This window comes from Actinia tenebrosa, unplaced genomic scaffold (genome assembly GCF_029948245.1).
Source record: "Actinia tenebrosa isolate PJP-AT-01 unplaced genomic scaffold, QUT_ActTen_1.0 PGA_scaffold10__47_contigs__length_13832649, whole genome shotgun sequence".
Lineage (NCBI taxonomy): Eukaryota > Metazoa > Cnidaria > Anthozoa > Actiniaria > Actiniidae > Actinia > Actinia tenebrosa.
The window spans coordinates 12,968,601-12,983,222 of record NW_028292570.1 but is presented as its reverse complement, the minus strand read 5'-3'; the positions used below and the strand labels follow the sequence as shown (position 1 = coordinate 12,983,222).

The window sequence follows — 14,622 nt, the reverse complement described above, 5'->3', positions numbered from 1 at the left end:
CGCAAACAAGTCCTTTCATGAAAATACCTCGTGAAAACATTTTTGTTACGACCGGTAACCTCTGTATTGCGGGCACTTGAACATATCTTAATGACCTTTCCGCCTAGACAGACATACACTTATTTCAATAAAGTTAGTCACCAAAAACCTAGAAAGCTGAGATCACTAAGCATCATGGGAAACTTTTCATATCAAAAAAGCATATATATACAAAGCTTTTTTAATACAAACTGCAGCTCGATGATACTCAGAAGAGGTGAGACTGTAACCGGTAGAAGATTCGCAAGTCCATCAACAGTTATCAAGCGGATGAACGTGTAAGATGAATCTCCCATAATCCTTGTCGGCCTCAGTTTTATAGCTTTACAGATGACTAACTTTATTGAAATAAGTGTATACACAAACACATGTTCGTTCATAAAAATAAAATCGTGAAAACCTTTCTTATTCGACCAGGTACCTCTCTAATGCGTGCACGTGTAAATGTCTTTGTGTTTCTAATATATTCGTAATATATATTAAATAATCCTAGATGATTTTCATCCACACCACGTGATTAGAAAAAGGGGTGCCGTCAGATACCATCGTCTGTTATGGCCAGCGGTGATCGATTATGATTACAAGGTGGTGAGAGTGAATATCCCGTACACAATCAAGACAGGATTCTGGTGGTTCTTTGGCCTTGGTGAGTAAATCACCCTGTAAATCTAATTTTTTGTTGCAAAGAGTACGAAATAAATTTAAATATTTTGCGGTGACGCTGAGTGAGTTCACGTTCAATGGGATTAGTTCACTGTATTATTTAATCTTGCTATTCAGGTAATAATGATGTGAAGATGATAAAAGAAGCAATGGCTGGTATCGAGAAACACACGTGTCTACGGTTTGTGCCTCGCGAAAGCCAAAAAGATTATGTGGAATTCTACAAAGATCAGAGGTAAAATAAGAGCAGAAAACATGGCAGTGGTAGCCTGAGTCACATCCGGAATTTTCTTCGTAAAATAGGAAGAAAATTCCGGATTAGACGCAGGCTAGGCAGTGGGGAAGGTACAGGGGTGAATCCAGGAATCTGAGAAAAGGTGTGGGGGCGGCCGAAACAATTGGCGTTACGACGAATATCACTACTATCGAAAAATCAAGAATGCTCCCTCGCTCGAACAGTTTAAATCGTTGCTCAAGACACATTTACTTTCAAATTAATTTTTTTCTATTACGAACACTAGCAACATTTTATATTTTAATTTCTACATAATCTCATATTAAGTTCCATATATATATATATTTATTTTATGTCACCTAGCGCACTAAGACGATAAATGATATAACTCTCGTTGCGAGCAAGGCTCGAACCTGCGCGGGAAAATCCCATTGGATTTCAAGTCCAACGCCTTAACCACTCGGCCATCGCAACTATTTTGCAATGGCAATGCACGACAGCGATTCAATTACTTTACGCATTTTTCAGATTTCAAACAACCCCTTGTCAGAGAGTTTTAAAAAGTTACTAACACAGTTCCCTGTTTTGTAGTAACGCATGTGAGTCCAGTATTGGTCGTCAAAGAGGCAAACAAACCATCGCTCTGGGAGACGGCTGCATGAGTCCTGGTCACGTGTCCCACGAAATTATGCACACGTTAGGATTTTTCCACGAGCACACGCGACCAGACAGAGACAACTATATAAAAATTCTATGGGACAACATCAAGAAAGGTGAGAAAATAATTTAGGGGATAAATATAACTGGGTTACCTGTGGTAGTTTTGCTTTTGGGACCAAAAAAGCTACCATTATAGAACCTTTGAATGTGATGTCAAAGCAGCTCCATCTGGGGGACGAAACTAAATAATTCCAATATCCTGAGAATTGGAACCTATTGTTTTGTTCCCAAGATTGAGCTGCATTCCAAAGTGCTTCAGGGGTTCTAATGCTGGTTTGGAATCATTCCCAAGAGAATGAAATAACAAAAGATATGGCGGTCATGTTGGATGATGTAACAAAAGATACTAATGACGTATTGTTTGTTAAAGTCATCCAACATGGCGGCTGTCCATTAATAACCATTAATACCTACAGAATAAACTTTTCTTTGATTCTTCTTTGCACATGACGTCATAGCCCCATCTTGGATGAATTTAACAAAAATCTTTTCAATGAATTATTTTGTTATATTATCATAGGACATGGCGTTTGCATGATGGCGTCATTTGACTCCCACTACCATAATGCTTCGCAAATTTTCTTTCCTTTTTAATCTTGTATTCCCTCATGAGAATAGTAAGACAATTAGTGCTAATTAACTGGATAAAAGAAAGTGTGCAAGGGAGTCTGGTAGTAGAGGTCAATGACGCCATGACTGATGCAAACGTTCTATTCGAATGACGTCCACGAAACATTGGCTCAAATTCGAGGTTGGCCATGGACTTGATGTGTTCATACATTTACTGTAGTTTATTACGTCCAACGTCTTGGAGCCATTGTTTTGTGGTCTTTCAAGCGAATTCACCATTTACGATACATCGGTTCACAGGTCAAACTCCAAGCATTCAGTCGAGGTTGCGAGGTTCAAATTTGAATAATAATAATAAGCCTTTTCATAGTTTAAGAATCGATTCCACTGCGCATGCGATTTTATCCCGAATTTCTCACCTTCTTTTGTTTAATTAAGAACAAAAGAAGGTTTAGACAAAAGAAGGTGAGAAATTCGGGATAAAATCGCATGCGCAGTGGAATCGATTCTTAAACTATGAAAAGGCTTATTAAACAGCTTGTCATTAATCCCATATAGGTAACTGTCCAATTATTTTCTTAATTCGGCAGGTCTCGTTGATATGGGATTAATTAGGCAGCTATATATAATTAATAGGTAATGGAATTTCATGCTCCCCAATCAAGAAATAATTAGACTTGAAAAATTCCTCTGACTGCCAAATTAGACTCGGCCTACGGCCTCACCCAATTTTGGAAGTCCTCGGAATTTTCCTCGTCCAATTATTTCTTAATTGGACATCATGGAGTCCTATTACATATAATAATGGGGTTTTTCTATAGCGCATTTCAAATATCTCGATGCGCTTTACATTTATAAACAGTGGAGGACTTTACGGGCTGCGTATTAAGGCTTGAGTGCTTTGTGTTTGACCAGTGAAATCAATGGATAATAAAATGGAGAATTCGGAAAAAGTTAAGGTGAAATTTCTAAGAAAGCTTAAACCCAAGTTAAGTATAAAATACCCGGATACGGGACCTTCGACTAACCAAAGTATATCTGCGACGAAAAAAAAGAAAGGATTCTAATAACATTTCAAAAACGGTAATTCGTTGCGAGCAGGGTTCGAACCTACGCGGGAATATCCCATTGGATTTCAAGTCCAACGCCTTAACCACTCGGCCATCGCAACTGTTTCTTAAACTGAGACTTGTTAACTACCAGATGTAAATTCTGATGCACTCGATTTACTTTAAACAGTTTTTCCTCAATTTTAAACTGCCCCTTGTCATTTTCCTTGAGAAATATTCCTTTTCTATCGACAAGACTTTATACACCGAAAAGAACGGAAATATGGCGACCAAGTTCAATAACTATTTTTCTGCACTGACTCTCATCCATTTGTAACTCTTTTATGTTTACACGTGAACACAGGTCTAGTCAGTCGCTGGTCGCTGTCTAGATGAGTTCAACGTACTCCTGAATGAGGTTAGAAAGAAGTCTAGGCATCGTGCGTAGAGCTCCCACTGAGAATAATGTCGTCAAACACCAAAATAACCTCATGAAAATAGCCATCATTTTGCTTGAGTCTAGCAAAATATTTGTAAAAGTTTCGTTATATTTCAACCAACATGGCTGCCGTGTCTTTTATTATTTCATTCTCTTGAAAAAGATTGAAAACCATCTTAAAAAGAAAATTCCTTTGGAACTAAAAAATAGGTTAACTCTCGTTGCGAGCAGGGCTCGAACCTGCGCGGGAATATCCCATTGGATTTCAAGTCCAACGCCTTAACCACTCGGCCATCGCAACTATTGCTTAGGAATTGCACTGCACGACATCGATGTAGTTACTTTACGCATTTTTCAGATATCAAACAACCCCTTGCAATTTCCATGTGAAATGTTATTTATTATCGACAACTCTTTACACCGAATCAAAATTAGACCAATTTGAATAACTATTGTTCTGCACTGACTAGCGACTAACTAGCCTCGTGTTCACGTGGAAACAGTTTTCACATGTAAGAGAGGATAGTCAGTCGCTAGTCATTGAAAAACGTACAAGAGTCGCCATGGCCATATTTAGATTCTGTGATAATGAAAATAAGCTTTACGTTAAAAATTACTGTCCATATGAGTTCAAAGTGCCCTGAATGAGGTTATAAAAAATATGAAATCGAATTATGGCGAACCATTTTAAAAAACTGTTGTTCTTCATTAACTAACGACTGATTAGCCTCTTTTACATGTGAAAACGCCTTTATGTTTCCAAGTGAACACAAGGCTAGTCAGTCGCTAGTCAGTTCAGAACAATAGTTATTTAAATTGTCAAAATATTTAGATTCGGTGCATAATGGAAAACCTTTATGCTCAAAATTACTGTCTATATGAGTTTAAAAGGCACCTGAATGAGATTAGAAAAAAGTTAATTCGTTGCGAGCAGGGTTCGAACCTGCGCGGGAAAAACCCATTGGATTTCGAGTCAAACGCCTTAACCACTCGGCCATCGCAACTGTTTCTTAACCTACAGCTTGTTTATTTTTTAATCATTTTATTTGAAAACTCACAGGACAAACGTTGAGGTTTGAATTACCTATAAGTTTCAAAATCTCGAAAAAATTTTGTTAAAAAAATCGCATTAAGGTGACTGCCTACTTTTGAACGTTCGAATTGAGCCCACGATGTGCGCGCGCTCAAAAACCGCTGAAAAATCTACAAGATTTTATTGAAGAACCATACGCGTTTTGAGCTTCAACAGGGCAAAACCCTCACATTTTGCACGGGACTCTATATTTTTTAATAGCGCATTTGAAAAAACTCCTAAAAATCTAGGAGCAGCAGTAAGGGGGACTCGCGGTCAATGTCAAAGATTTACGGGTTTTACAGGCGGTTTAAGGAAGGCGCCGGCAGCGGGAAATACCCGTGTTCCATTGTACGTTGCTGCTATGTTGGGAATATTTGTCTTATATATGCATGAATGTAAAAAGTTCACCAATGACTTCTGTATAATTTGCCTAAGATCCAAAGTTAACATACCCAAGCCTAAGGGTTTCTGGTGTTGTGGTAAGAAAATGCAAATAGAAGACGACACGTCAGCGCAGTGTTACGAGTGTGGTACGAATATTCGTAATGCTGTGCCAAATGCTACCAGAGAGCAGTATTACGCCAATGGAGGTCGTAAGAAGACCCCATACAAAAGAATAAAATACTTCAGGGACTGGATGAGTCATATCCAAGGTTATCGACCGGTATATTTAAACAACGAAGTAAAGAAGAAAATCATAGACCACTTAGAAGAGCCAACCCCACAAAGTCTACGGAAGACATTGAAAAAAATAAAGCTAGGGAAATATTACAAAGCTATTCCCTACCTTTTGTCTGAAATTACCGGTAAGTCTATTCCCGAGGTTTCTGATATGACAAAAGCCGAGTGGATGTTTTGTCGGCTGGATAAGGATATTCCTTATTACCCTGACGTAATCTACGAAATATTTTACAAAATAGACCCCAACCACCCGCTGTTAGAATGGATTCCGAGAAGATGAAATGTGCAGCCGAAATCCACCTACGCTTTTTTCAAAGCAAATGTCTACTGAGCGAGCTTTCTTTGCAGCTCCTCTTTTGCCTCCTGGTAGATCTTTTTGCGAGATTCTTCGGAAAGATCTTTTACGATGGTTTTTTTATTACCTGACTTTAACTCCCCGTATTTCTTTTCCTCCGCGAGGATCAAAGAGAACTCCACGTCGTCAATTTTACGGTCCCGCAGGGCCTGAGACACTAAGTCGGCGATGGTGTTAGCCTTTGCTCTTGCTAGGGCTATGTGTGTATCGTGCTTGGATATCTTACCGGATAATTGCTTCATAATACCTGTTGTAACTAGCGGAAACGATGCCGCAGGCGGCTCCGACGCTGGCCAAAGGAACTCCAACAATTATTCCCGGCCCAGTAAGCGAAGTAGCAACGCCAGAGCCTGTTAACGCCACGGACATGGAGCCCGAAGTTATCGCAATCTTATGCAGCGCGCTTCGGGCTCTAGCATACTTTTTCCTAACCTCCTCATAGTGTTTTGTTTGCCCCTCTAAGTAAGCCAGGATTAAATTTGCTTTATTAAGCCTGAAGTTCTCCGCGTTTAATTCGTTAGGTTCCTTAGGTAAATCGGGATAAAGTGGAGGTGCTGATGGTATAACATCCATTATATATACTAATGTACGACGCTTTTGGGAATGATGTCGAGGAGCAGCCACATCATGACAACCGGGATTACTGGAACTGGAGGGCCTTTAGGAAGATGTTTCCGCATGCAGACCCTAGTAAGTTTGAAAGAAGGCCAGATGGGATTTACTATAACGGCTCTAGGATGTACAGCAATGAGGATTTGAAACCTACGCTGGTCGATCAGATAGACTCTCAGCTGAAGCATCCTAAGCCTAAACCCGTGCAAGGTTGGTCAAAGGAATTATTGCTTGGTACCGGTACTTATCCGATACCCGCGGTTTCATTTGATGAACATCCAAGTTTGGATTTGACATTGAACATGCGGATCTCTAACAACCATTCCTTTCCGTTAAAGGTGCGAGATATCTTCAAAAACGTGCCCATTAATCATACCACCGCAAAAGAAGCCCACGAATGGTTAAGTGGTCCTAACATGCGTTATTGGCCGCAGCAATTGAACTTTGCGGTTTGGTGTGCCACTGGCGGCTGTGGTGTAAGTGCAAACTTGATGAAGAATTCGATATTTATGTTTCACTTCCACTTTACCGTCCGAAGAATACTGCATGAGATGGGTGTTATTGCGCTGCCGGGAGATGCCACGTTTTATCCAAGAGATAACAAATACAGCGTGCCGGCTTATGATAGACTTTGTAAGGAGTTTGGTGTCGTAGGGAAGGATTTCCGATGCACTACGGGCGCTAACAATGGTTTGGGACATATTTGGGCTTATTGGGGGATTGGTGGACACGAGCTAAGTGATAAGGAAGTTCATGCATTGAATCTACGATGGAACACTGGGTATCATAAAGAAACCTATGACAGTAGCACCTTCTTTGAACCAAATGCTAAGACCACTAAGGAAGTTAGAGACGGGCCTTTGTTCAAAGACGAGGGCGGTAAGTATGCCGGGGCCAATCCACTGATTATTAAGATTACCAACGACGAGCAAACGAAGCAATACTTTAATTTCATACCCCCAGAAGGTAAGGGGTTAACCAAAGCCGGCCTTGCCCGTTTGAACCGCAGCATAGAAGCTTACGTGTATTCTATCCTTGGAGCTCAGGTAAACACCCGATCCAGCATAATCGGAAATACGGGCGCCGCAGAAGAAACGCGAGCCGAAGCTTTGATTCTATTCGAAAGTTCAATCTTGGAGGGCGACATTAGCAAGGGCGTACAGCGTTACCAACTAGCTATACAAAATTCTAAGGCAAGGTTGGACTATGCAGTAGCCCCGGGTTGTTGGTTAATGCCTAGTAACTTATCTATAAATACTGGCTCTGTAGTAGGATACAACAACAAACTTCAACGAGCTACTAAGGATATGAAGTTTGGGGTGAATGACGTGAACTCTGATACTACCAAGGGCATTCCTCACTTTGTGGAGAAGTCAAAAAAGTCGCATGAAACGAAGCTACCCGTAGTTAAGAAACCATCAAAGAAGGTCCTGCCTGCGATACGTGAGGAATATGACCATGACTTATTAAAAGCCGGCTTAGCAGCTGCGAGCATTGGTCTGAGTTATTATATATGGCGATGAACAACCCCTACGTAGCTGGAGTAGATTGTGTCTATACGACTTACACAGGCGAGAAAAAATACACCCAGGCGGCTTGGGTTGATGTCACTGGAATGTCTATAGACTTGAACTACTCAGGAAAGAAGTTGATAATATGCAGCATTTGCATTGGCACGAGCAGTCACGCCAACGTGGGCTTCAGGTTCCTGGATGACAATGGCATACTGCAGCCTATGCGCGCAAAGACGAACAACAGGGAGCCTGCGCATTTCTCCGTAGAGCCCAACCCAGCCAGCGGCGAAAATCTATGGGTTTGGACTTTCCACATGGTCGCCGATTGCCATGGGAAGGTAAAGCTGCAAATGCGTGTAGATGACACCGGGAGCGTTTGCGTAAATAGTATAGAAAATCAGAGAGATACAGCCTATAATCACGCAACCATTAGCACTTTAACGGTGCTTAGTCTTTAAATATATGAACCCACACGCGAAGGAAGATTGGTTTTTTCATTACTTAGGGGAGGAGTACTACCAGGGGGATAAGTGGTACGATACCGGGGTGTGGGTAAAGGTTGGGGGCTTGGGATTAGTTATGTGCACCATTAACGTTAACCTATGGAATAGCTGTAATCTTGGACTTAGAATCGTAGATGAGGCCAACACCACATTATTACCATATAGGAAAAAAATAAACGAGAGGCACCCATCACACTTTACGTTTGAAGGTGTGCTTGCTACCAGGGAAAACCAACAGCCGGTAACTTTTCACATGGTAGTTAATTGTCAATATGCAAAGCTTCAAGTTCGCCCCAGCGATAACTTCCCAGGTAATCCCAATAGTAAAGGCTTTGTCGTATTTAATGCCATAACGCAAAATCGTGGCTTGCCGGATGCTGTTTGGAATCATAAGACCATTAGCACCATGACTGCCATACCCCTACTGCCAAATTATCAAGGCGGTGCGAATACTATCTTTACTTATCCCCAGTCGAGGACGCCTCGGATGCCTGACGACGATAAGCCACCAGTAATACACGAGGATAAGATTAAGCCTTCATCTTCTTCAGGAGTACCACTCCAATAGCTACGACTAATATCCAGATGTTATTCCCCACGAACTTCAACAGTTCGCCGCCGGCCCTAAGTGCCAAGGAAACAACCGAACCCAGCAGCCCAGGAAGACCGGCTGCCATCTTTTTTCCCAAGTCCGTCAGCCCATTGCCTAATTTCTTTACGCCCGCGCCCGTAGCCTTAAGTGCGTTAAGGATGACTCCTACTACGCTTGAAATAGCGACCGCGAATGCCAGCGGAATGCCATACTTCAAGAGGGCTCTTTTTACCTTTTCCTTGGTGGTAAGCCCCAGCTCTTTTTCCAGGTTTTCTTTTTGCGCCTGTAATTCCGCAAGGCGTATTTCAAGTGTTTCTACTTCCTTTTGAGCTGCTTCCCTTTCTTCCTCGGTACGAGTTTGGTCCTCGATTACTTCTTGCTGCCGATCTATTTGCCCCTCCAGGTCTTCGATGGCCTGATTTCTTTGCCGGATTTGTTCCTCCTTAGTATTGATTTCAGCCATTAACCGCCGCCTTTCCACCAAAGAGCCAGCTATGGTGGTTTGTAGGTTTTCGGTATCGTCTCTAATTAAGTCTAACTCTTGCAGGGCGAGGTTAAGAGCCCTTTGAGCCTGATTTCTTTCACGCCGAATTCGGGTTCTTTGGTCTACCAGCTCGCTTATTTCTTGATTCTTAAATTCGACTTCCCTCCTATGTGCGTCGGCGAGTCGTTGGTTTTGCTTCATGTATTCTTCCTCCCTTTCTTCCAACGTTTCCCGCAGCGCTTCCGCTGAGGCGCCTGAGCCTTTAGCCTCCTCCAGGTCCCTTTGCGCTTTATCCCTTTCCCGCAGGGCTTTATCCAACTGGTTTCTCATTTCTACCATTCTTTCGTTACCGAACTTTTTTTCAGCATCGACAATTAGCTGAGTTTGCTTTGCGTATTCTTCCTCCCTTTCTTTTAACGTTTTTTGCAGTTCGATAGCGCGTTTTTCTAGCGCGACCCTTTCATTTAAGGTCTCCAGCCGCTCTAAAGCGCTCCGGGTAGCCACTTGGAAGCCCCTTAATCTTGCCACGTTAACCTTGACTGAGCCATTTTCGTCGAAAAGGAGCTGTGGTTTCGTCCAGCGCTCTTTGTCGGGATACCTCAAGTCTCTAACGCTTATGAGGACTTTATTTCCGTGTTCTGTGAGCCTTACGCCGTCAGTGTCAAGGTGGGGATAACGCTGCTCCAGCTCTTGATTTGCCCACTCTACGGTTTCCCGCGCAGCTGCCTCCGGCTGCTCCACGTTTTGAAGTTCCAAGTACTCAGGGGTGGGGCTGCCGCGGTTCCTCGATTGCCACATGCGTCTTAAGGTGGACTTGGCGCTTTTCCATCTACTACCATACTTGTTTTCTAGGGCTGCGTCGTAAACTAGGGGGTCGGTATCCGCGCCTTGAGTCCATGCGTCGAATTCATCGTCGTTAATATCGACTTGACCTTCTTCGGTAAGGGGATCGAAATCCGTTCCTTCTACTTCCATTATATATGATAAGCTCAAAGTTAAATCCCAACGTATTACCTAAGCAGGTTGGCGGACTGAAAGCAGAACGCACCTTTCACCGGGTCACATTCACGCCATCCAGCGCTAAGCCAGGGGAAACCTTGTACGTAGGCGTACCCCGCCTAACGGATAACCTAGTCTAGGTTACCTGGTACCCTTGGCGCTTGAGGTTTCGACCTAGCGGTGCAGTCAAGCCCCACAGATGAAAGGATTATCGTTAACAACGTGGGTCGCAACATTGTTTCTAAGATGCGCGTAAAGTTCGCCGGGGAATCCTTGCTGGACTTAAATAGGTACGATCTGTATACCACGTACAAAGACTTATGGTTGACAGCATTTGACCGCGCGCAAAGGATAGAACAAGGAATTGGTAGTGTCATTCTACGTAAGGTCCGCACACCTACGAAAACGCAACCTACTGACGGCAGCGGAGAAACCGCAGTGGCAGACGCAAAGCGAATAAAGACAGCCTATGGTAGCAAGTATGTCATACCACTGGACTTTGAAGTAATCACGAATCACGGCGCGTATTACCCAAGACAGTTATCCGAGCTACAGTTTGAAGTAACTTTAGCAGATGCTAATAACATCATTGGTGGGCTAAGCACTGCACTTACCACAACAACCCCATACTCTATTACCAACTTAGAGCTGCAGTATGAGACTGTGTACAGCGAAGAGCTGGCCCGTAGCGCTGGCATGGAATACAGCTCCGGAAAGGCATTCCTTTACGACCACGTAGTGATGTATAAGACGTTCAGCTTCTTGGATAAGACGGATGAGGTTATCAACCAAAGTATTAACCTCCCCCGAAGAAGTCTCACGGGGTTAATGCTGGTGTTTGCTAAGCCCTACGAGGCCGGTAAGCGTGACTCCGAGGCTTTCTTCAACCCCAACATTACTAACGTCGGGGTAAACATAAACGGGGTCCCAAACAAGGTATACTCCCAGGGAATAAAGCCCGCAGACGTGTACAGAGAGGCAAAGCGTAAGTTTGGCGACCAAATTAGCCCTGAGGAATTCTTTAAGGATAAATATGCGTTATGGATTGACATGCGCACCATTAACGACGAAGACCTACATGGTCAGGGCTTGCGGTTGGTAAATACGCAGGATGGCATAACATTGGAGATCAAGCGCACCAAGAACGCCAGTGCGAGCGACGGCGACAAAATAAACTGCTACGTCTTCGTCGTGTCTGACGCGCAACTGAGCGTGGAAATGAATCAGCTAAAGAGCGTTGCTTATTAAAATATTTGCCTAATATACCATGTTACGCGTATTCGAAAATAACGACACCAAACTGCAATGCATAGTGCAAGGCAACGAACTGTACTTTAAGGCAAAGGAGGTGGCGTCTGCGTTGGGCTATGAGCGCCCAAAAGATGCGATTAAGGTGCATGTTCGTGAAAAGTATAAGGTAAAGCTTAGCGAACTTAGAGTGGAGGTGAATCGCCTCCCCTCGTATTCACAGCCTAATTCCCTGTACGTAACCGAATCTGGGTTGTATCAACTAATATTTAGCTCTAAGATGCCAACGGCAGAGACATTCCAGGATTGGGTCCTCGAGGACGTTCTTCCCGCATTAAGAAAGACAGGTAAGTATGAAATAGAAAGGCGGTTCGATAGTCCTAACAAGTTAGTCTTCAAAATGGAAAATGAGTTTGACCTGCATAAGAAAGTCGTGGACTACATACGCCGCTTCTACCCACAGATGCTCATAGCGCCCGGCTTAGGGGAATTGCAGGATTCTGACAGCAAACGCATAAAATGCTGGCAGAAGGGTTATCAAAGGGGTCAACCCGACCTCTTAATACTGAACGCGCATTTAAGGTATGAAGGGCTTTGCATCGAATTAAAGACGCCGAAAGGAAATGGCATACTCTCCGCAGACCAACGCAAGATAATTTCGCAGTATGATGCGAATGGTTACCTGACCATGGTTAGCAACGATTATGACGTCATCTGTCATGCCCTTAGCAACTACGCGGAAGGCATCCGTATTCCCTGTCGGTGGTGCTGCAAACGCTTCAAGACTACGGAGACAAGGGCAACGCATTTAAGAATATTTCATAGATATAATGATCGTCAACCAAATACACTGGCGTGACCTGATTTGCGGTAAAGCATACGAAATAAAAAATTACGTCGTCTTCGAAGACATCGACCGTTTACGGTTAGTCCTCAAAGACTTAGAAGGCAAGGAATATTCCCTTTGGGCGCCGGATTGCGTGCGGTACGTAATTCAGGGCGAGGAATTCACCCACTTACGCAGCTATGGTAAGGTAAATGGCCGATGGAAGTTTGACATTGAAAGAAGAGTCACTCCATCTCCTCTTTGTAGTTAAGCGCGTCTGCTAAAGTCCGCTGCGCTTTAGGATCCGCGGAGCACCAATGCCCCACAAAGGATCCTTCGGGGAATACCCTGTCGCAATGAAGGCAGGTGTATTTTTTACGCGGCTTGGGTATCGGCGGCTTACGAGGGGTAATGCAGTCGGCAGGTAGTTCGCAAGTAATACAGTCCATATATTGAAAGGGTAATTAGGAATCCTCCTAAGAAGGCGGCTGCGTAGGCTAGCATATACCTTTAAAAGGGGTTCTTATCTTTATTTATTATTATTAGATTATGCAAGCGCCCTTAAAAGGGGTCTTTATTTTTATTTATTATTCATTATCCTTAATAATAATAAATAAAAATAAGAATGGGATTTGAGACTCTTTGCACAAACCCTACTTTACTATCTTAAGCCGCCTACTAATCCTTACGGGCTTTCCTTGCCGCCTCATTGCCGGCATGCCAAGCATCAAAGCGATCTAAGTACTCTTTAAAGCCGCCTTGACCGTCGTAGAGGCACTGCCAAATATGTTGGTCACTTCTTTGACAGCCGCAGCGCTCACAAGTTGCCTCCCAATATTCCCTGTTTTCCCACCTTACGCCTTCGACGCAGTCAAACTCCGTAAAGCGCTGGTCAATTTCCTTCTTCCGGCGCGTTAACTTCCTTTGGGTTTCCTTTGGGCAACATCGTGCGGCAACGTCGCCGTGCTCCTCGCAAGCCACGCTCAGCAGGTCGTAATTACCGCGGCACCGATGTCGGTGCCATTCATCGTTCTTGTCCTCCTCGCAGCGCTCACATACATTCTTTAGACAAACGCGGTTATCAACGTGGTAATCCAACATCTGCGCGCTGCTAAAGAGGCGATTACACTCCTTACAACGCCTTTCGCGTGCCTTCTTAGCGCATACCTTCTTTTCCAGGTGGTATTTTAACATTTGCTTGCTGCTGAACTCCTTGTTACACCGCTCACACTCCATATATAATAAGGATTTAATAACCCTTATATGGGATACCGCATGAAATCCTTAACGGCCAGAAACTATTTCAAAAGTGTCTCAGAATGTTGACGTTTAGGTTAAATCTTTGTTAAGGATACCTGGAAACTATTTCAAAGAGTGTCTCAGAATGTTGACGTTTAGGTTAAATCTTTGTTAAGACGTGCCCTTCAAAGGGGTTCTTATTTTTATTTATTATTATTAAATATCCTTAATTATTCTTAATAATAATAATAATAATAAAACAAAAAAAAAAGGGATTTGAGACTCTTTGCGCAAACCCTATTTTACTATTTTAAGCCACCTACTAACCATTACGGGCTTTCCATATATACTTAACAAAGATTTAACCTTATTGTTAACATTCTAAGACACTTTTTAAATAGCACATCCTTAACAAAGATTTAACCTTATTGTCAACATTCTAAGACACTTTTTAAATAGCATATACTTAACAAAGATTTAACCTAAACGTCAACATTCTACAGGGGATATCGCATGAAGTCCTTAACGGACTCCTTAGCCCACGTCGCCATCGTCACCAGCGCGCCAAACCTTTCCGCGCGCTTCAGACCGCACATTTCATCGTACAACTCCTGCACGCGCTCTTTTAACCGGTCTATCTCCTCCCTTTGCATTTCTATGGTGTCTCTTTTATCTTTTGCGTCGGCGACAATTCTTTGCACTGCTTCCACTGGCTCCATATATATCAGGGAACAAGTTCCCTTCGAAAGAAGGGATATAAATGAACCCAAATCACATGC

At 43.1% G+C, this 14,622-nt stretch overlaps 1 protein-coding gene and 4 non-coding genes across 5 annotated transcripts in view; 1 reads left to right on the top strand and 4 right to left on the bottom strand.

The window, feature by feature from the left end:
- LOC116288032 (astacin-like metalloprotease toxin 2) overlaps positions 1 to 14,622 on the top strand; it is a 32,712-nt gene that overhangs the window by 1,295 nt on the left and 16,795 nt on the right. Inside the window, exons 2-4 of the mRNA XM_089027041.1 lie at positions 533 to 685; positions 820 to 937; positions 1,529 to 1,710. Of these exons, the coding sequence (XP_088883167.1) occupies positions 533 to 685; positions 820 to 937; positions 1,529 to 1,710 (453 nt within the window). The remainder of the gene's footprint in view (positions 1 to 532; positions 686 to 819; positions 938 to 1,528; positions 1,711 to 14,622) is intronic.
- On the bottom strand, positions 1,330 to 1,411 carry Trnas-uga (transfer RNA serine (anticodon UGA)). Its single transcript has one exon. It is a non-coding gene; the product is annotated as a tRNA-Ser (tRNA).
- On the bottom strand, positions 3,317 to 3,398 carry Trnas-uga (transfer RNA serine (anticodon UGA)). The gene has a single exon. It is a non-coding gene; the product is annotated as a tRNA-Ser (tRNA).
- Positions 3,935 to 4,016, bottom strand: Trnas-uga (transfer RNA serine (anticodon UGA)). Its single transcript has one exon. It is a non-coding gene; the product is annotated as a tRNA-Ser (tRNA).
- Trnas-cga (transfer RNA serine (anticodon CGA)) lies at positions 4,638 to 4,719 on the bottom strand. Its single transcript has one exon. It is a non-coding gene; the product is annotated as a tRNA-Ser (tRNA).